Genomic DNA, 22264 nt, shown 5'->3' on the forward strand with positions numbered 1-22264 from the left:
CGTGTCTCTGTGGGTGTTTGCTTGAACAGTTCCCTCTTTTTATTTAACCTTTAATTGTAAAAACCCATCTTAAACTCAATTTAAAGCAGTCTACATTTCAGATCCTTTACTTTTTAGCGCTTTATGCTCTTGAAAGAGGTGTCACACACGGTCGCATTGAAAGCTTGCCTGGTTCAGGGTGGAGCAGAGGGAGGAGAACTGGAAAATGTTCAGACTTTCTCAAAGATTGCATCTCCTCCTCTCTCCAGCCTCTAACTGCGCATCACAGAACTAAGACATCATCATCATCATGTCACTTCCACACCTTGACGGGTTAGGTCTGACTGACATGAGATGTGGGAGATATGTGCCTGCGCAATAGTTTATGTAACTAAAGAATCATTTTTTATAGGCCTGTTTAATGACACTTTACAGTTTTTAAAAAGTTTTAACCGTTGAAGAAAAGCTTCTTTGATCTTCAAACGTGGTCGCTTATGTAACATATCGGCTCACTAAATAACCTGTTGTTATTTCTGAATATTGCTTTTAAGCACTTTCATCATTGATATCAAATCGATCTTTTCAATAACTTTGATATCTGTTTGTTAAGACCACAAGAAGGCCATGCGTGAACTTTACATCCAGTCAAATGATTTCTTCCTCTTGTAGTGATCACATAAGCGCGCGGGAGATCTCTGGAGATAACACACAGTGTCATTGTAGCACAACAGATCCTTAATTACAGAAAGGGGGATCGGGTGACTCCGGCATCCAATCGCCGGGGTCTCCAGGCGGCGAGGGGGTCTTTGATCAAGAAAATCCAATTATTTGTGTATATACATTTCCCACATAGTGATTACTTCATTAATTGTCGCTCCTTTATCCCCACCCGTCCCATCCCCCCTTAATAATCAGCCCTTTATCCAGACCAACAAACACACCATAGGAGCTTTGTGTGGATTCAGAGGATTTGCTTCCCCCTCTCCAAGAGCCGCTCTTCTTTGATGATTGGGCAGCGGCGAACTTCAAAGTCACAAATCTCACTCCTGACTGGCTGGCGGCCCACCAAAGTCCTTATCAAATCCTAAGAAGTGATTCCTCGCTCTCTCAGATAGTCCGAGGATAGCTGGAGGAGAGGACGCGCTTTACACGAGAAAACGCCTCGTTGCGGCGCACTGCGTTCGGTTTGTTTGAATTGGGAGGCTTGAGGAACTCGAGGAAGTGTTGCCATGGCAGCCGTGGCTGTGCTGCGGAACGAAACACTACAGGCATTTCTTCAGGTTGGTGAAAAGTTTGAGATGTTGTTGAAAATGAGTTTTAAGTGTCGCTGGTGGAGTGCGTAATATAAACGGCGTTTGCTTTACAGAAACAAACAACTGCGCCTTAAACGCAGCATTGCAACTTTTTTATTTCACATTCAAACTTTTCTTAACTTTGTTTTGGGACACGTATCTCAATTTGATCAACTGCTTGTTGGCATTTTGTAGAAACTGTATTATCGTAGCCTAATGGATAACGCGTCGTCTCCTTCTTGCGCGCTGTGAAATAAAAGCACGCATTTACATTTTGTTTGCATGCACAGCTTTCACGTAAACTTTCCCGAAGTCACGTATCAATGTTTAACACTGGTGCCTTTTTGTGACCCAGGATCGCACTCCAAACTCCTCACCTGAAAACTGCAAACATTCTCCTTTGGCACTTCTGGCGGCTACGTGTAACCGGATCGGTCACCATCACGGCACCACTCCCTCGGACTTTATTCAAGTTCCCTTCGACAGCGCCCTAGCTTCGCCCTCGCGGATTTTCCACCCGTGGACTAACGAGGCAACCCCCCCGTCCACGCTTTCCAGCAATTCCTCCTTTGGACTATCCTCGAAATCTCACCTGCAGGGCTCGTACACCTCCCACCATGAGCTCCCGCTGACCCCTCCGGCCGACCCCACGTATCCGTATGACTTCTCCCCCGTGAAAATGTTGCCGTGCTCCATGCAGTCGTTGCAATCATCTTGCCCGCCCACTTACGTCCCCGCGGTTACCTACGCGGCACCGACCCCGATCCCACCCGCGATGCCCGGTTTCGTAACGGGACACTCGGGCCTGGTCCATCAACAGCAGAGACAGCTGTCTCCGAACCCGGGGGACGATATACCGTGGTGGAGCCTTCAGCAAGGACACCACCCGTCGACTCTCGCCCCCCATCGCTTTCCAATCCAACGGGGTCTGGTGCTTGGACACACGGACTTTGCGCAGTACCAGAGCCAAATCGCAGCTCTCCTCCACACCAAATCCCCGCTGGCCACCGCACGCCGATGCCGGAGATGTCGGTGTCCTAACTGCCAATCATCCAGCTCAAGCGACGAGCCCGGGAAAAAGAAGCAGCACATCTGTCACATTCCTGGATGCGGGAAAGTTTACGGCAAAACCTCGCACCTGAAGGCGCATCTGCGCTGGCACTCGGGAGAGAGACCTTTCGTTTGTAACTGGCTCTTCTGCGGGAAAAGTTTCACAAGGTCGGACGAGTTACAGAGACATCTGAGGACTCATACAGGAGAAAAACGCTTTGTGTGTCCGGACTGCTGCAAGAGGTTTATGAGGAGCGACCACTTGGCCAAACATGTCAAGACGCACCAGAATAAGAAAAGTAAAAGTCACGAAAAGACGTCTGAATATGTGAAACGAGAAGACTTGAGACCTGTGTAGTTGACTGTAGATCGTTTTAGACTAGTGCAATAAAATCTTGACAAAATTCAGGATTCTAAAGGGGGAAATGTTGACATTTTTTTATTTTATTTTTTAAAAAGTCGGTTCTTTTCATAGAAATAGCTTCGTGAGACTTACTGGACTGGGAGCCTTCTTCGGACGTGTAAATATACTTCTCCTAAAAGGACCCTGGAAAATGTTTTGTATTTCTGAGCTTCCCAAAAACATGAACAAGTTTAAACTTGTGTTGAGATCCTTGTCTTCGGTGGAAGATTGCTTTATCCTGTGAATACGTTTATAGCTTTTGTTGAATGAAAGTGTCCGTTTTTCGCTCCTTGTGGGGTGTCAGCATGCTTTTAAGAACAAATCTGTTAAAGTAATGTGTGAAAATAAAGATTATGACTTGTACATTCCATTTAAACAAGTGGCGAGGTGTAGTTGTAAAAACAGATCTTATTTTTGGAAGAGAAAATCTGGGGTCAAATGGGAAATTTGAGGTTTTATAGCGTGACAGAGAAACAGTGAAACTGTTGGTAAATTGGTTAAACGCCCAAACTGAACCAATAATAAAACACTGAGTTTTATCTTTCTAGTATCAGTAACATGTAGTGATATGATTTTTCCGCCCAAGACAGCATTATACATCTTTATATGAGTTGAAAAACAAAATCAGCAGAATTTACAATAAAGCAAGCATTACATTACCATCACTGTATTTTCTATTTTCATTTAGACGTATCATTTCCTTTACAGAAAATAATAGAAATCGTCTGATTCTATAACATTATATTTGACCCTGGACAACAAAAGCAGTCTTATGGGTCGATTTTACTAAATTGAGATTTTTACATAAACTGAAGCTGAATAATAAAGCTTTCTGATGTATGGGTTTGTTAGGATATGACATCAAATAAATATGAAATAAATGGCTGAGATACAACCGTTTAAAACTCTGAGAGAAATATAATATTTGAGAAAATTGCCTTTAAAGTTGTTAATCGGAGGCCATCCACTCACAAAAATAAAGTTTTTATATATTCAGGGTAGGAAATGTACATAATGTCTTCATGGAACATGATCTTTACTTAATATCATAAAAGACATACAATGTATTTTTGGCTTTAACCTAAAATGTTCCCGTTCTACTTAAGACTGGTTTTGTGATCCAGGGTCACATATACTATCTACTATCTATCTTATGACAATGAAAGTTTTTTGGGGGTGATTTTTTACACAGTCTTAGATTAACGTAAACATTAAGAAATAAGATTACAACTTTGAGTAGCACTTTATTTGACAGTTTTCATGTTATACAGGTTAGACGTACATATTATAGTAATAACATTAAATGATGCATTAAAACCATAATAGTAAATACATTTATTATTATTTGAGTAATTTCACGTCTTAAAATAAAGTAATATAGAGCTTATTTAAATCAACTGCATCTAAATACAACCTATCCGTTTTTGGCGATCCGGATCTCATTTGTTCAGACTCTGATATTGAATACGTTGCTGAATGGAAACTGAATCAAGTCTGTGTTTAAATTCAGTATTTTCTGGAAATTCACTCCCAATAGGAAGGAAGTGATGTATTTCTAACAGTCTGAGATTATTTTCTGTATTGAATATTTTTCAAATAAAAAAAAGACATTGTGGTCTATACACCAAAAGTTGTATTGCTTCGCATGTCTTGTCAATAAGAGCCCGGAATAGATGACCATGCTTTCAATGCTGTTTTAATTCAACTAAATGTTTTCATTCATTTGTGTTTCTATATAATATGCACAATTTTATGTGAGCATGTAACTCTATACTTTCATACAGAGCGAGATAGAAAGATAGGGAGGTTGGAAGATGGATAGAATTAGGCCTACATATGTCCAGTCAATCAAAGTAAAGTCATAGCGTGAACTATCTCTTTACAATTAAATCGTTTTAGCTTATTACTAGAGATACAAATGACTTTAGAGACACCAAGAGAAGCCCATAGGAATAACTGTTTATAATGATAATCTAAACCATGTTATTGTGGCACATTTCAGAGTCCCAAACAAAAAGGTACTTGGTGTATTTCAGTACTGTAATGTTTGTCTTGTGTGACATGGACAGATTTTTTAAAATAAAGTTATTTGTTATATTTCCCTTAATAACATTTTAAAATGTTGTCTGCAATAGAAATAGATGCCTTCACAAACTTCTGTGTGTAAAGTTATAAGAAATAAGCTTCTGGTACAAAGCTATAGAATTAATAACTGAAATGGCGTGAATTTTCCCATTACTCTAAAATCCCATTTCAGGTACGGACTAGCCAGTAACGTCTTAATGTGTCAGTACCAACAAGCAATGAATTCCTACAGGGCAGGAAGAGAAGGCTCTTTTTCTTCTTCAGAGTGTGAGATATGGTCAGACTATCACAACAACACATGTGGCTTTGCTGGAGGGAGTTTGTGTTTAAGCCCCAGCGTGACCTGATCTGAATGCCACACTCTGATCTTCCTTTGATGTGAGACTGTTCAAAGTCTGGCAGAATCAGGCATTTAGACAAGCATGCATTCTTTAATTCTAACATGTACTTATTTATTTCAGGGTATTAAATGTGAAAAAATGTATACATGGATCTAGCTGAGCATCAAAGGTTGTTTTGGGTGTGTTTATCAGCATTGATGCTTTGCATTGCGTCAGAAACATTTCCTCTTCACCTAAATGTCATGTCTTCATCAAGTATCCTGTTAAAAATGTAAACAGCTCTGGCATGCTTGATGAAAAGACCTGATTCTAAATCCAATTGAAATCAAATAAATAAGCCATGCCATTAAGTAAAGTTATTTAAAATTTTTTCAGTTTATATAACTGTGGTTTTAATATGATTCTTTGATTATTGTGTTAATATGACATTATAATAAACCAGTGGCAGTATCTGGCTACACGTCATCATGGTAAATGGGGATTTTGTACCCGTTTAACATGTCGCCCTCAGTGCCACAAACTTTCTGCCTCTCCCCATTTTCCGTTCAATTCAATTTGATTTCTGTAGCTCCTTTTGAGTTCATATGGACCACTTGGGATTCACGCTCCTTAACACTGGTTCAGAAGATCTTCCTGTTTCACTTCACAACAACAGAATTTTTATAACCAATGTAAAATGTAAGACACATATCTTTAAGATTTAATTATATGTGTAATACTAATAATTAACAAATCAGAAAACTGAAACCGCAAGTGCTCCTGGACCAGTTTTTACAGTAGTCACAAAGAAATTATAAGAAATTATATTGCAATTCTTCAATACAATGTCATTTTACAAACATAATTAAAAAAATATATAATTTAAATTTAACAAATTAAAGATGAGTATGACTCAAAACAATTGCATTGTTTTATCGTATTGGGCAATTCTCACTATAGCTAGTTATTAGCATGCATATTATTGGCATGTTGGCTGTTTTTTAGTACTTATAAAGCACAAACATAAATTCCTTTTGGGCATCATGATTGATTGATTGATTGATTGATTGATTGATTGATTGATTGACTGCATGATACACAGGTAAAAGCAGAGCAAAGTGATGTCTGAACATAGGGCAGCTAATATACTAGCGCCATCTTGTGTCGACTTGTGAATCTATTTTACAAGATATTATGTTTTGTCAGTATACTGCACTTACATAATATGCGTATATATTTAAACATAACCTATGTCTTACGGGGGACTTTCAATTCTCTATTTTTTCTTTATCATATCCAAATTATGGGTAAAGTTTGAGCAACAGACCAAATGTGAATTTGAGGAACCTGTTATACAATAAGAAAAACATTCTCTACTTTAAATATTGTGTTGCCAAGAGCCAATAAAAATCTTATTTTTTAAGGTGCACAGAAAGAGACCAGCAACATACGAACAATGATTCGACTCATTCGACTCTTTAAAGATGCGAGTCGCAGATGGAGCTGTCCAGGTGCTGAAATGATCCCCTGCGTAAGACAAAGGAAGGCATTGGCATGACAAATGAAATATCAATTTCTGTTTTTCCAAAGGTTGATGTAACATTAGTCTATTAAATAATAAAGCATAAATAAAAAATGCGTATCACCTTGGAACACGTGAGGACCGCTACATGCGTGTCTGTGTGGGAGCCGTGCTTGAGCTTTTAAAATGATGATTGCGTGCTGCCCCCATGTGGAATTCTCCCACCACACCAATCTACACATCATTCCCTCTTGCGTCCCAGATCCAAGGCAAAAAAACTTCACATTACAGAGGGTTTTTCAAGGTTAAGGAGATGTCCTTTTAAACGCAACCCTGCAAACCACATCATCTCCCTTATGGATATTCATAATGAATAGCCTGTTCAGCCTGACTAAGATCAGGTGCTTAAGTGCATGAATAAAACATGAGGCACTAATATGTTTGGTGTGCTTCTTGGACTGTTGTCCCTGATGTTTTCAAGGTCAGAATGACATCGTGTAGTGTAGTGTGCTGCTGTTGTGAAGTGTTTATTCGTGCCTTTTTCATTTAAGGCACCAGGTCCTGCGGGCAAGTGTTAGAGCTGTCGTAATGCTCATGCTGATGCCTCAAGAGAAATGAGATGTGTTTCAGAACCAGTCTGTGATGTTGTGGAGAGCTGAGATTACCAAACGTGCTCGTGGCACATCGAATAAACAGGCGATTCACATATTGAATGACAGCAACCTTACTTTGGAAAAAGTCACCGTGGTTTGTGCGTGAGTTTTTTCTCTCTTTTTGTGCCAATTTGAGCTTTGATTTACAGGAGGCAACATCTGGACTCACGGAAATCGTGTACAGGGTTTGGATACCGTTGCACTCACAGTGATCTTTCTGAAGGTAAGTGTCTTTAAATGACCCCGTTCTTCATGTAAAGAATACATCGAAATATTAATGTAACAGGTGCTCCACAAGAGTCGAGTAAAACGCAGTGCGAGCGCGCAGTCTGCGCTGGTATGTTCACTTGGTAAAGCAGCACTAAAGCTGGATTGTAATGGGAATCTATTTCATACTGATGTACCATCTCTAAAAAGCCATTTTCATTTACTCTTCATCTATGCATCTTCTAAATTGAGAAATCGATATTCAGCATTTAATCAATGTTTACGTGTGTGGATGTAATCATCGGGATATTGTGTGATTAGTATTGGCAAAATGCTGAGCACCTGATTTATTTTTTGCAAGAAACTTTTAGAGCCCCGTTTGCGCATTTCAGTATGCAACAATGTGCAACATTGGAGAGGTGTGTCGAAGGGAAAGCCTTAAAATAATTTGGAGATGATATATTTTTCGAGCCACGTCAATTGTTATTCTGTTTGTGTGTCTCGTCTAAAGTTCTTGAATCCGTCATGAGGGAAAAATAACTAAAGTAAGAATGCCCTTTTCTACTGCTATACAACATCCAACAAAAATAAAAACGTAGTGATGTTTAGAATCAGTTATTAGCGTCGCTGATATATAGACGACACCTTAAGATTATGAACACATCCATTTAAGTTCATTGAAGCCTGCAACTTTATCGAATCGGCACCTGTGTTTGTGAAACCGATCGAGCCGCTCTCTCATCTTCGGTCATCTTGACTTTTCTCTTTTGCTGAAACAGAAGCAGTTTCTCGGAGAGTGACAGCGCACTTTGGATTGAGGACTTAAACACTTGGGAGTGATGGCGGCGTCGGCACCCTCCTCCTCCTCCTCCTCCTCCTCTGGCGGTGATCCGGATCCCAACTCGACAAATTTACGGCCACCCTCCTCAAGTAGGTCCATCGCCGATAAACCGCTATTTCACTCCGGCTATTTGCTTTGTGGCCAACGTCATTAATCTTGTCGCTGAGGCGAGAAAACGGCGCTATTCGCAAAGCATCAGGACCAACAAATCACAGCGGCATTGCGCGCACATCATCCAGCCAGCCAGACGAATGTCGCTGTCAACATTGTGTAGGTGATGCCTTTAAAAGCACCTGCTCACAGGTCATTAGTGAAGACCGACGAGCAGCCAACTCTGTTTTATTTTCCCACTTTTCTGTATATAACGTATGGAAATTCTTGGTACAATTACAATTATTATTAATATTATAAATATTGTGATTATGTCTAGCCTATTATTTCTATAGCGCGATTATATAGCTACGTTTAACAGGCCATTCCGTTAAATTATATATATGTATATATCAATTTTTCTGTCGTCTTGGTTAAAAATAAAGGAAGGGTCTCAGGTCTGTAGAAGTGTCTCATTATGTGAAGTGTAGCTATAATTGTTGGCACTCTAAATCGGTGCTAATGGGTCGCTTCTCGCTTCAGTGTTTCTCTCAGATGGGGGAGCCGGCACAGCTTGCTATTTATTAATAGCTTTTTTCAGCTTCAGAGAATTCCCTTATAACCCTTTATAACCGGAACAAAAAACATGCTTTTAAAAAATTAGTCACGGAATAATGTGACCGTTTCTTTCTTTCGTACACTCTCAAAAAAGGATGGTGCCATAATACGGTCCTTTTAAAGAACCATGTTTTGTTTTCCCCGAATTACGTTTTTATGTTCTCAAAAGAATCATTTCTTTTTCGTGTTTCACTTTCATTTCTTTTACAATACGAAGGATTTAACAGAAAGGTTGAGAGGATGTTAAAGATTCTTAACGATAAAGCCTGTGACGGAACCTGTATGTATAGCTGCGGGGCAAACCATACGCTCTCATTTCTTATTGTAGGTTATTCTTATAGGCAGGCTACTCTCAGGTTAATTTGGGACACTTATGTAGGCCTGTTTTATGTCTTTTCAAAAAACAATCACACTTGAATGTCCCCGAGCCTTTTAACCCCAAACGGGTTATAAAAATGTTAAAATAGAGGTCCACGAATATGTGTTTTTCAAAATAAAGATTTAAAACCATCACAACAGAAATGATTTAGCCTAAATTAGAGCCTATAACAGAAAAGATCATTATAGTTTAAGATATAAGGTTTATGTGTGTATATATATATATATATATATATATATATAGGCCTAGTTATACATGGCTATAATAAGAAAAGGAAAAGGCCTAAATCGCCCAACTAATGTGATTTGAAGAAGAATAGAAAGGAATTGGCAAAAGGGTCGCTGGGAGACTGAGGTCTGGACCGACAGAGATAATGACTTGGTAAATGGTGCTGAACTCGTAATAGCACTGCTGAGGTTTTGGGACGCAGGGGCGGGCGGGGCAGCGAGCTCCAATAGATCCTCTTGTCCAGATTCGGCCGATATTCATTTTCAATTCTGTTCATCTCCTCGCATTAATCCCACATTAGTGGCATGATTTAAAGAGAGGGCTTTCATTTTATTTGGCCATATTACCTAAAGATTTTGTAATTTTCGCTTTCCCCCCCAATAGACTACGACTGGAGTGGAGTGGCACATGGTTGTACGAGAAAGCTGGGAATGAAGATATGCGGTAAGTGTTCAGACCAACACTTGTGTCGCCTATGAAATAAGCGTCAGTTTGGCCTATAATGAATCAATTACGCGCGAAATAGGACACGGCATGTACCCATTTTTTTAAGTCTTAAACTAAATTAATTGTTAAACTTCTTTGCTATTTAATAGTTAGATGTTTCTCTTTGGCGCCCCTCTTTGGTGGATATGGCCAAAGTAACTTTGACAGTCAGCAGCCCTCCCTTACCTTGCAATTGCATTCATTGTTTACCATCCAATTGGGCAATTTCTGAAAAGACACAATGTGACTACGTAGTGTGTGCGAAAGCTGTGAGGTAAGGCTACACTGTATAGAGAAAATATTGATTTCTGAATATCTGCATATTTTAAGGAGACAGGCTTTCAATACATTATTTTGTCTGGTATAAAAAACAATATGCAAAGAGGTGGTAGATAAATCTATAATAACCCGAGATACGGTCAACGTGAGGGAATTTACGGTCAATGGAAATCATTTAAATACAATCCGCCAAGCCTCTGTTTTGCCGAGATAACACGAGTCCTCTCTACATAAGGCGTTGTATTGTTAAAGAGATTCGGGATCTGATGCTGTAAGTGGAAAGAAACGATCCTCCATAAATCACAAGCTTAATCTGTTCATGGCTGTGTTCCAATGGGAAAGCAAAACAACTAACATAGTCATATTTAAATGTTAGGTTAAAATGTAAATGTCTTAAACCGAGTGAATCCAAATAAAATACGATCACACAAGTGTGAAAAGATTTTAAGTTTGTTTAAAATATGCTGGCCTACTCGAAATAGGCTGGTGACGGAGAGATTGGTAAATCATGACATTTTATAGGCTATATAACAATAGATAGAGCACACTGTTGTCTCGATGCTAATCTAGTTTGATCAACTAAATTCTGAGAGGTTCATTTTTATTAAAATACTATTAATTGTTCGAAGATGTAAAGTTGTATCTTTTCTTTTATTTGCAAAAATGCTGCGTAAACATGTGTAGCGTGTGAAATACCCAAGAGTCTGGGCGAGCGCATGCAGCATCAGGACCGCGTCTCCAGAACGCGCATCTGTCTCTGTGATATAGAGCGGCTTGCGGGAGATTTACAGCGGCTCTAAATGACTATTATTGGCTCTTAATACGAAACACTGATGTCATCGACTGTGACCTCCCACCAGATAAACCATAAAAAACATCTCGAAGAAAAAGAACACATGCGCTGCGAAGTTTTTTCGAGTTCAGTTATTTGCAGCAATGTTTGGAAAAAGAGATCCCTCATTTCAGTCCTCCTCTCTGTGTGGTCACGTAGGATTCTTGCAGAAGAACAACAATGTAGACGACAAGAGCCGAATTGTCGGCTTTTTTAACGACCAGCAGCCGTCCAAGAGCATTTTCACACAGGACAACGAGCGAGAGTCTTGCTTCAGACGCACAGAGACAGACTTCTCCAATCTATACGCGCGAGGTGAGGATAAAATCTTTCATTTTCACATTCTTTCTAGCATAAACCCAATTACCTTTATCTGCAGAGAACAACAAAAACTGTTTGTGTGTAGGAAGATTATGTTGAAGGGTTAAAGGTGCCCAATAGGGTCTATTTTGGTTATATCATTATTTCATTTTATTTAAAGAGCCAAAAAGCTTTGAGAACAATTATAAAAATAATGATAACGTTTTCTAATGTTTCATTTGACATGAATTTTATTTATATGTAGATGAATTGATTTTATACCTTGACACCTGATTGCGACAAATAGCACACTGTAACACAACATATGTTCTTCGGTTTAGTACGATATATCGTAGAATCAGTTACGTTCTTAATATGATCACAGATCTTCTTCCTGCCAAAAATGGAGAGGAGTGTACGATCCAGTTTCTCATGGAGGTTGTGGACATCCTGACTAACTATGTGCGGAAGACCTTTGACAGATCCACCAAAGTGCTGGACTTCCATCATCCCCATCAGCTGCTGGAGGGAATAGAGGGGTTTAACTTAGAGCTGTGTGATCAGCCAGAGAGCCTGGAGCAGATTCTGGTGGACTGCAGGGATACACTAAAATATGGAGTTCGGACAGGTGGGTACATTACCAGTTAATAGATTTTTAAGAAGCGCTGGGGTCATATGTGATTATACAATTGTAAACATGTTAAATTCTAGAAAAATGAAAGATGAAGAGTGATTTAAAAAAAATGTGTTCTCATCAAAGCCTAATGTGCAGAGACATGTATGACTAGGTTGTAGAACTACTCTGTTGTTCAATAGTGATAGATCCAACAATGGGATATGGCTTAGAGATTTTATTGATCTAAAATTTAAGTCCAGTTTCACTAGATCTCCGTCAGGAATTCACTCAAATTTACTCAAATTCAGGAATTTGAGTCAATACTTTAACCCGACCGACGGGAAGATACAGAGCTGAAGCGAAGAACAGCAGGCAGGAGACGAAGTGATGTTAAATAAACTGAAAACTGAAATAAACTGTTGTGCTTTAATGCTCAGTCTAGCTCTGTCAAACTTCGCCTGACTAGGTGTTGTTAACCATGCAAGATTACAGAATCAAAACATTGTCTCCTGACGTTATTATGAACCTTGAGATGGAGAGCATTGGAGACCCATATCAGCAAAAGGAGACAATACAACTCCCAACAAGGTTAAACAATATTGAAAAAGCAAGGACAAAATGTAACAAACAATAGGAATAAAAGACTGAATATTTGATACATGCATAAAATTTAATAAGGGTTATACATTGGAAATAATAATAATGGAATAATGTAATAAATGAGATTAAATGAAATAGAATAATAAAACCATTGACTGAATAAAATCATGACGCTTCCAACTATCATTTTTTTTACTTAAAATCAAGGTAAATTCACAGATTTATTTGTCACTTATTTTTGAATAATTGATGTTTCCTACAGGTCACCCAAGGTTTTTTAACCAGCTGTCTTCAGGTCTAGACATTATAGGTTTAACTGGCGAGTGGCTAACTTCTACAGCAAACACTAACATGTAAGTACTGTTGACAGTAAGTGGATTTAACCTAATAACTCTTTAATATGAACATTCCAGGAAAGCTTTTTTTTTTAACTCACTGTCTATGAAAATGTGTTTGTTTTGTTTGTTAATTGAAGACTTGTATGAAGTGTAGAGGATTAGCATTTTATAGCATTTTGCCGCCAGCTCAGAATAGCACACTTTATTCGGTCTCAGCAGAAAAGATCCAGTGAGATGGAAGTGTGAATGTAATTGTGAATTATTAGAATTTTTATATGTATATTTTTCTTTTGCCTTGGGGGTTTGCTTCTTTCCAATTTCGTTGTGCTTGTGCAATGACAATAAAGACAATTCCATTCAAAAGATCCAGTGAGATGTGACAATCTGCAGATGGACATGGCCAGAATGTAGAGTAACACCTCATTGGTCAAGGCTAATTTACATCCACATGCTGAGACACACCACCAGCTGAGACTTTCAATACAATCCACATCTCCACCCCACTTCAGCCATCCATCTAAAGACAATGGTGGACTATATAACATCTAAAGTAAATCAATAAATAAAATGTATTTACTAAGTTATTCATTTCTTGATTTTCACATTTTGTTTCTTTGCGTGGTTGCCGGGTCCTTAATAGTTCAGATGAAAATGATCTCTTGTCCTTTCAAACCTTTATGACTTTCTTTCTTTGAAGAAACTTTGAAGAAAGTTGGTAACCGAACATCACTGGCACCTGTTCTCTTCTATTGTATGGACACAAATCCAATGCAAGTGAATGGGGGCCAGCTAACAGCATTCTTCAAAATATCATATTTTGTGTTCTGCGGAAGAAAGAAAGTCGTAGCGGTTTGAAATGACAAGCGGGCGAGTAAATGATGACAGAATTTTAATTTTTGAAATGAATGTGCCTGCTATGGTCTCGCTTGGGTGCTTTCTGCCAAAAGTTAAAAAAGTGAATACAAAATCATATAAAAATCAAGCAAGCACTATTTGTAAATATGTGATCTTACTTGGTAAATATAATATATTAAGTAATATAATATATCAAAATATATATATGCCATCGATTTTTTTCTCCATTTATACCAAGGCAGGAGTGAACAGCCCAGTCGACCTCTGAGGGTCACAGATTTTATGATGTCTTTCACACCACATGCTCAAATTCTCTTTAGATCAATAATATATTTTACGTCCCTCGTTCCTGTCATTGTAAAAGGTCTGTCACGGATACTTTGGTGGTTTAGGGGGCTGTGTAGTTTGTGACACTCCTATTTAACGCCAGTAATTGGTAACATTCGATTTTATGAAAGAACTGATACTCTGTAAAAATGAGAAGCTCTACTTGATGTGCATCACAGTTGCCACACTAGTGGAACTCTTACGGCAACTTCAAAAAATGTGGCTAAATGTTTCAGTGTGGGTCAGCTGAGAAAGGTCAATTGGTGCCTTGGGAATATTATATTTTTTACGGCATTAAAAGTGCTTCTTGCCTTGTAATCTAAGGGGAACCACTTTACCACATCTTGGCGCTTCAGTGGTTCTTTAGGATGACTGAGATGCTATATAGAACCGCTGAAGGACCATACAGGGGCTTAACAGGTTCTTATGGAAGCGGTGCTATATAGAATCTCAGTCATCCCAAAGAACCTCTGAAAAACCCCTGAGGGACCAAGATATGGTTCTTATATAGCAAAAACAGCCAAGAACCACTTTAAGTGCTATAAAGCACGATGCATTTTTTTGAGTTTATAAAACCAGCAAATGATCTAGACATTACAATAGAGATCATTATTCTATATGTCATATATAAATTAAGAGTTTGGTACCAAAATGGGTTCCATTTGAAAAAAAACTCATGTTTTCTTAATATGTTATCATGTTTTATTGTGTTAGTTAGCTGTATGGTTTAAATCAAAAGAGTAATATATTACCTCCTGCTGTCAAGACATTCATTATTGTAGGACTAGTAGAGATGACAGGTGTGTGTGCACTGTAAAACATGGAAAAAAAATGGACAATCAGAAATATATGGTATTTTTCGGTAAAATTATAGGATACAGGTATATCAAATAGTTTCCCCCATTGTTCTTGTAAATGTGTTCTGTAATTTAATATTTTTTGACAGTATTTCAAAAATAAGCTCTTGCTAAAAAACTGACAGCTGGGGCGCCAGAAGAAACTTTAAAATGTATTTTCCCCCTTAAATGACACTTTCCCTGTTATTCTTGAAAATTTGCAGTCGGATTAAATATTTCTTTTTAAATCTGTAAAAAAAACTGTAGAATCGCTTGTAATTTTACTTGTAAAAAAAATTGTTTGTGTTTACAGGTTCACATATGAGATTGCACCCGTGTTTGTGCTGATGGAACAGCTCACCCTGAAGAAAATGAGAGAGATTATCGGCTGGCCAAACGGAGACGGAGATGGCATTTTCTCACCAGGTGGGGCATGTAAACTGGACAATAATACAAATTCTACATTCAGATAAAAAACATCCAAGACTTTTTCTCTTTATCACGGCGGATGTATATGCTTTGTATATGCAAATATTTCCCCTGACTGTGTGTTATTAATAACCTCTCCTACTATTAAGACAATAAACAATTTTCAAATTTGACTGAAGGCGCACGATTTATTGTAGCACTTACAGTTTGGTTCCACATGTATTTATTTTGTAACGATATAATCTACTTGTTTACCGTATGAAAATGTTTGTTTATTTGCAGGAGGAGCTATCTCAAACATGTACAGCGTGATGGTGGCGAGGTACAAGCATTTCCCCGAAGTTAAAATCAAAGGCATGGCGGCCGTTCCCAGGCTGGTGCTCTTCACCTCACAACACGTAAGTCATTTATTCTCTCTTTGACAGGCTTTGCATCTCTCCAGTTTTTTTTATTCAAATTGAGTTGCAAAACAGATTGTTATGTAATCCTTGGATTTGTAATTTAAAAAAGCTGAAAACATTTTAAACAAAATCATTCGCATTGTGGCTGTAAACCCCTGTATTAAAGTCCCCCTGTGGTCGATAATCTTATCCCTTGAAACAAATCTTTGACCATCAAAATGACATATTTCTCTGCTTTTTCTTTTCTTTTCACTGTCTTAAAATAGCTTGAATGTAACTGTATACCTCAGCTTCATTAAGTATATTCTGCTAAAACTGAAAGTGAAACTGAGAGCTGACACAGCACTGCAGCGATTGTTTCGACCCGAATCTATGCGCCATCGTTGCATATTTATGCCTCAAACTGTTTATCCACAGATGTCAAATGAATTGATGTGATTGGTTACAGGTTTCTGGCGTCATTAACTTTGGTAAACAGCAGTTTTGTGAAGAAAATACTTACATACATGGTTTGCACTTGCACATGTCTTAAAGCACATTAACGTAAACATATAAACAACATTAAAACTTGATTTTCGCCACAGGGGCTCTTAAGAACTTCCCAGTTAAAATATGATGTGTTGATATGGAGAATGTATTAAACAATCAGATAAAGTAAGTACAGACATGTAAGAACCCAAGCTTGGGTTATACGGTGCCTAAAAAAATGTGTGCATGAGCAAAACAAACATACTCAATAAAAAACAACTATTACGAAAAATAGACTATTGTGATCCCAGAAAACACATTTAAGTGGACTTTTAAAAAACTAAAGAAATGGAACAATCTGTTATTTATCTCCTCTATTTATAAATATGTTGCTTGACTTCAAACATCGTTCACAGAGTCACTACTCAATAAAGAAGGCAAGTGCAGCGCTGGGGTTTGGCACAGAGAATCTGATCTTGCTGAGCACAGATGAAAGGTAAGATGAATCTCTCGGTCTGTTCTGTATGTCGTGGAACATTTCATCATTAAGACTCAGCTTTACTTTGCTTCTTTATTAGAGGTAGAGTCATTCCAGCTGACTTGGAGGCCAAGGTCATTGATGCCAAGCAGAAGGTGAGATTGTGTGCACAAAGTTGAGCCTTATAATGAGGTCATAACCTCTTTTTGTGATAAGAGCAAGAGATCATTTTTGTTAATTTAATGCCCCAGTAACCACCAATTACACTACGGAAACTCCATAGCAATTGCTTATAACCAACCAGAACAGGGGCATAATTATTATTATATTACATAAGAGGTCTGGCGACTGTGTGATGAAGAAAATGGGCAAGCTACTGGGTAAGTTAAAGAAAGGTTTATAACCAAACGTCTCGCTTTTTTAGGGATTTGTGCCGCTGTTTGTGAATGCCACAGCTGGATCTACAGTTTATGGAGCCTTTGATCCCATCAATGAGATCGCTGGCATCTGTGAGAAATACAACATGTGGCTTCATGTAGATGTAAGTTCATTCAAATTTATTTGACAGTTTGAATTGTGCTTAAAGGGATAGTTCACCGAAAAATAAACATTCTGTCATCACCCTTGAGTTCCAAATCTGTATAAATGTATGTGTTTGATGAACACAGAGAAAGAGAGAATGCTTGAAGCCAAACAAATATCGGCCACCATTGACTACCATAGTAGGATACAATATAATATGAATTTTGAGGAAAATAGTAACAGAAGTCAATCTCATCAGATCACAAGGTTAAATGAAATCTTTTGAGCTGATGGTGTGAATGTGTTTGTGCGTTAAGGGAGCGTGGGGTGGTGGTCTCCTGATGTCCAGAAAACATAGACACAAATTGAATGGCATTGAGAGGTACTGTACTGCAGATACACTCTGCTTTGATCTTGAAGTTCAGACCAGACATACACGCATGTGCCGACATCACAGACTGATTATGATCTGTTTCTGCAGAGCCAACTCTGTCACGTGGAACCCACACAAGATGATGGGTGTTCCGCTACAATGCTCTGCCATTCTGGTCCGTGAGAAGGTAAGAGAGAAAAATGGGGTGTCAGGGGGAATGAGTCTGGATTGTAATGGAATAAAGGAACAATTCTGTAATGTAATATGAATAACAATGTCACAGGCGGCGTGGTGGAAGAACCCAATTGCAGGCAGCGTTGGTGATGAAGGGGTTAACAAGACTTTAATATATACACAAAACAGAAAACAAACACCCACGATGGGGTAACAAAACAAGAACAGGGCACACAATAAACTGATAAGAACTAAACACACTTGACAGGAACACTAACTACAAAATATCAGGACTAAACAGAATATACATTAAGACTATAAATAAACTTAAGTATCTTTAGGACAATGCTCCAAGGACAATTGGCAAGGCTACTATGACGGGGTAACAAGTACAACAAACGAGCACAAGACAATAGACATGAGGGCATCTTATAGGAAAACTAACAAAGGAGATAACAATGGGCAGGTGTGGGTACTGAAACACTCAGGGAAGGTTAACGAGACAGAAGGGCGGGAAACACTGACGAGACACGAGAAAGCACATGGCAAGTCAGAATCAAAACAAAGCCATGTCTTTCTCACACAAAACCTAAGGCTATGCCATGACTCCGCTGTAAGACCAAGAATAAACATGACATGATAGCGGAATCATGACAAACAATTGATGAAAGTGAGAGAACAACAAAAAAAAGAGGAAGGGTCAGAGAATTGAGCTCATTGGAGCATGTTATCAGCATTGTCTGTCTCACTATTTCACTGAGTTTGACACACTATTATGTGCATCTTCACTTTTTCCTGTCTGTGTGTATCAGGGTCTTCTACAGGGCTGCAACTCCATGTGTGCTGGGTATCTTTTTCAGCCGGATAAGCAGTATGACGTCACATATGACACGGGAGATAAGGCCATACAGTGTGGCCGACATGTAGATATCTTTAAATTCTGGCTCATGTGGAAGTCAAAGGTTAGCAGATACATTCTCTATGACATCAGTACAACAATGACTGACTGAGAATTATTAAATGATTGGTGGATGGACGAACAAATCAATGGATAGTGATATGGACGATGGATGAATGGATAGAAGGAAGCAAGGAAGGAGGAAAGGATGAATGGAAAAAGATGAATGGACAGAGAGATGGATGGACAAATACATGTAAATTCATGGGGATGGATAGATACATTATATGGATGGATAAATTGATAAACAGTGAATGCTGCATGGATGAATGGATGGATGGAAAGGAATAGATGGACAGAGAGATAGCTGGACTAATAAGTTGATAGGTGATGGATGGAAAGATTGATGGGAGATGGATGGGTGGATGGACCGATAAATTGATCGGAGATGGATGGACTAATGGATGGATCGACAGAAAAATTGATGGGCAGTGGATAGGATGGACTGATGGATGGAAAGAGAGATGGATGGATAGACATAAACAAATGGATGATGGATGGACAGATAAACTGATTGGCGATGGATGGATGGATGGATGGATGGATAGACAGATAAACTAATGGGCGATGGATGGATGGACTGATGGATGGACAGATAAACTAATGGGCGATGGATGGATGGACTGATGGATGGACAGATAAACTAATGGGCGATGGATGGATGGATGGACTGATGGATGGACAGATAAACTAATGGGCGATGGATGGATGGATGGATGGATGGATGGATAGACAGATAAACTAATGGGCGATGGATGGATGGATGGACTGTTGGATGGATGGCATAGACAGATAAACTAATGGCCTGAAGGGTGGATGGACTGATGGATGGAAAGAGAGATGGATGGATGGACATAAACAAATGGATGATGGATGGACAGATAAACTGATTGGCGATGGATGGATGGATGGATGGATAGACAGATAAACTAATGGGCGATGGATGGATGGACTGATGGATGGACAGATAAACTAATGGGCAATGGATGGATGGATGGATGGATGGATGGATAGACAGATAAACTAATGGGCGATGGATGGATGGATGGATGGATGGATGGATGGATGGACTGTTGGATGGATGGCATAGACAGATAAACTAATGGCCTGAAGGGTGGATGGACTGATGGATAGATGGATGGATAGACGGATAAACTAACGGGCGATGGATGGATGGATGGATGGATGGATGGATGGATGGATAGACGGATAAACTAATGGCTGATGGATGGATGGATGGATGGATGGATGATGGATGGATGAATGGACTGATGGATGGATAGACAGACAAACTAATGGGTGATGGGTGGATGGATGGATGGATGGATGGATGGATGGATGGATGGATGGATGGATGGACTGATTGATGGACTGATGGATGGATGGATGGATGGATGGATGGATGGATGGATGGATGGATGGATGGATGGATGGATGGACAGATAAACTAATGGCCGATGGATGGATAGACAGAGAGAAAAACCAATGGGCAATGGAAGGATGGATGGATAGATAGACAGATAAACTGATAAAGTAAAAGGTTTGCAGTAGTGCCGGTCATGCAAGTCATTGCAGAATGTCAGTTTTGATGTGACAGATCTTCTCTTTTTACCAGGGTACCATTGGTTTTGAGAAGCACATAGACAGATGTCTGGAGCTGTCTGAGTATCTCTACCACAAGATAAAGAACCGTGAAGGATATGAGATGCTGTTTAAAGGGGAGGTGAGTGAAAGAACATGACCCATCAGTGCGTGTTACTAAATCTGTCCCAGCCAAATCACACGTCTGATGTAAGACACATTTACAGGAAGATACTCTGAACAGTTATGTGTAATATAATCTTCAGTTTTGAATAAATCAAAATGTAATTCTCGTTTCTATGAATCTTCTCTGCCTTAGCCCCAGCACACCAACGTGTGTTTCTGGTACATCCCTCCAAGCCTGCGAGGCCTGCCGGATGGACAGGAGAGAAGAGAAAGACTCCACAAGGTGAGACATTTCCCCAAAAACAACTTCTGCACCAACATTACGTCTTTATTTAGACGACACACTGAACAACGTTGTCTTCTGATTTTAAAATCTAGGTGGCCCCTAAGATCAAGGCGATGATGATGGAATGTGGGACAACTATGGTGGGCTACCAGCCCCAGGGTGATAAGGTTAACTTCTTTAGAATGGTTGTCTCCAATCCAGCTGCCACCAGGTCAGACATCGACTTCCTGATCGATGAAATAGAAAGACTGGGACAGGATTTATAGATGGCATATGGGGTGAAAATTACGTAGAAAAAAATCATTTTGGATATTGTATCAGCAGGACATTCTAGAGTACTAAACAAGTGGAACGCTCGGGAATTATGAAGCACTAGAATGTTTCACCAGGGTCACGATGTAGAAATCAAATATAGAACATTCCTGAATGCGGAGACGGTGAGCTGCTTTAGTTATCATTCCATACTGAAGACACATATTTCTTTTCATGACATTAAATGTCATAAACATAGGCAGCAACACTGATGTTGTGTTCAAGCAATGAGCTATTTGTTTGAACATTTCTTGTCTGAATACTAAATAAAATTAACAGAGTTTTAGAATATACTGTATTATATCCCCGTCTAATAACCATGTGGACCAAGTGTCTTTGCTGTTTAGCTGATCCTATATGTACTGTCGTTGTACTAAGTACTGTATTGACATCATGTTTTTAACATCATGTGCGTAAACTGTGATTGTTTGTGACAGACACATATCACATAGTTTTACAGTTAGACATATTTAAATTGTGCTTAATGGGATAGTTAAGAAAAATGGAAATTCTGTCGTCATTTCATCACCATCGAGTTGTTTAAAATCTGTATAAATGTCTTTGTTCTAATGAACACGGAGAAAGATGTTTGTAAGAATGCTTATAACCAAACACATTTTGCCCTCCATTGACTCCCATAGTAGGAAACAAATAAAATGGGACTCAAAAGTGCCCAAGAACTGTTCGATGTCCTACATTCTTCAAAGTATCTTCTTTTGTATTCAACACAAAAAATGATAAAGTTATTTTTAACCCAATCTGTTTGGTTATAAGCATTCTTCCAAATATGTTTCTCTGTGTTCATCAGAAAAAAAGACATTTATACAGATTCAGAACAACTCAAAGGTGAGGAAATGGTTCTTTCATTCATTTTGGGGGAAGTATCCCTTTAAGATTAAAAAGAGGTATTTGTCGAGATAATTGTGTCTATTTATACCCTGCCAGTATCTTGTATTTTGAGGGACGATGTTAATCTACAGTATATTTAATTGTCTTAGATATTTTAATTCAGTTATTAAC

The 22264-nt window shown here is 38.8% G+C and overlaps 2 protein-coding genes across 2 annotated transcripts; both read left to right on the forward strand.

The window, feature by feature from the left end:
• The first annotated feature begins 1088 nt into the window (after window positions 1-1088).
• sp5a (Sp5 transcription factor a) lies at window positions 1089-4345 on the forward strand. Its single transcript, XM_079465201.1, has 2 exons — window positions 1089-1259; window positions 1627-4345. Exons 1-2 carry the CDS (start codon window positions 1209-1211, stop codon window positions 2677-2679), a joined length of 1104 nt encoding a protein of 367 aa, XP_079321327.1. The 5' UTR covers window positions 1089-1208; the 3' UTR covers window positions 2680-4345.
• A 4005-nt stretch (window positions 4346-8350) lies between these two features.
• On the forward strand, window positions 8351-21198 carry gad1a (glutamate decarboxylase 1a; the record flags this gene model as incomplete). The annotated part of the gene is made up of 16 exons (XM_079464948.1): window positions 8351-8441; window positions 10052-10111; window positions 11424-11579; window positions 11950-12192; window positions 13043-13133; window positions 15450-15562; window positions 15848-15963; window positions 16851-16930; window positions 17013-17067; window positions 17337-17453; window positions 17752-17816; window positions 17916-17994; window positions 18794-18943; window positions 20555-20662; window positions 20840-20929; window positions 21025-21198. 16 exons carry the CDS (start codon window positions 8351-8353, stop codon window positions 21196-21198), a joined length of 1788 nt encoding a protein of 595 aa, XP_079321074.1.
• Window positions 21199-22264: the final 1066 nt, after the last annotated feature.

Source organism: Barbatula barbatula (genome assembly GCF_947034865.1).
Source record: "Barbatula barbatula genome assembly, chromosome: 9".
Classification (NCBI taxonomy): Eukaryota; Metazoa; Chordata; class Actinopteri; order Cypriniformes; family Nemacheilidae; genus Barbatula; species Barbatula barbatula.

Bases quoted from the DNA above. Each gene is read 5' to 3' on its own strand.
- sp5a (XM_079465201.1), top strand. From the start codon at position 1,209: ATGGCAGCCGTGGCTGTGCTGCGGAACGAAACACTACAGGCATTTCTT. The intron at 1,260-1,626 runs GTTGGTGAAAAG...TTTGTGACCCAG, and splicing joins CACTACAGGCATTTCTTCAG to GATCGCACTCCAAACTCCTC.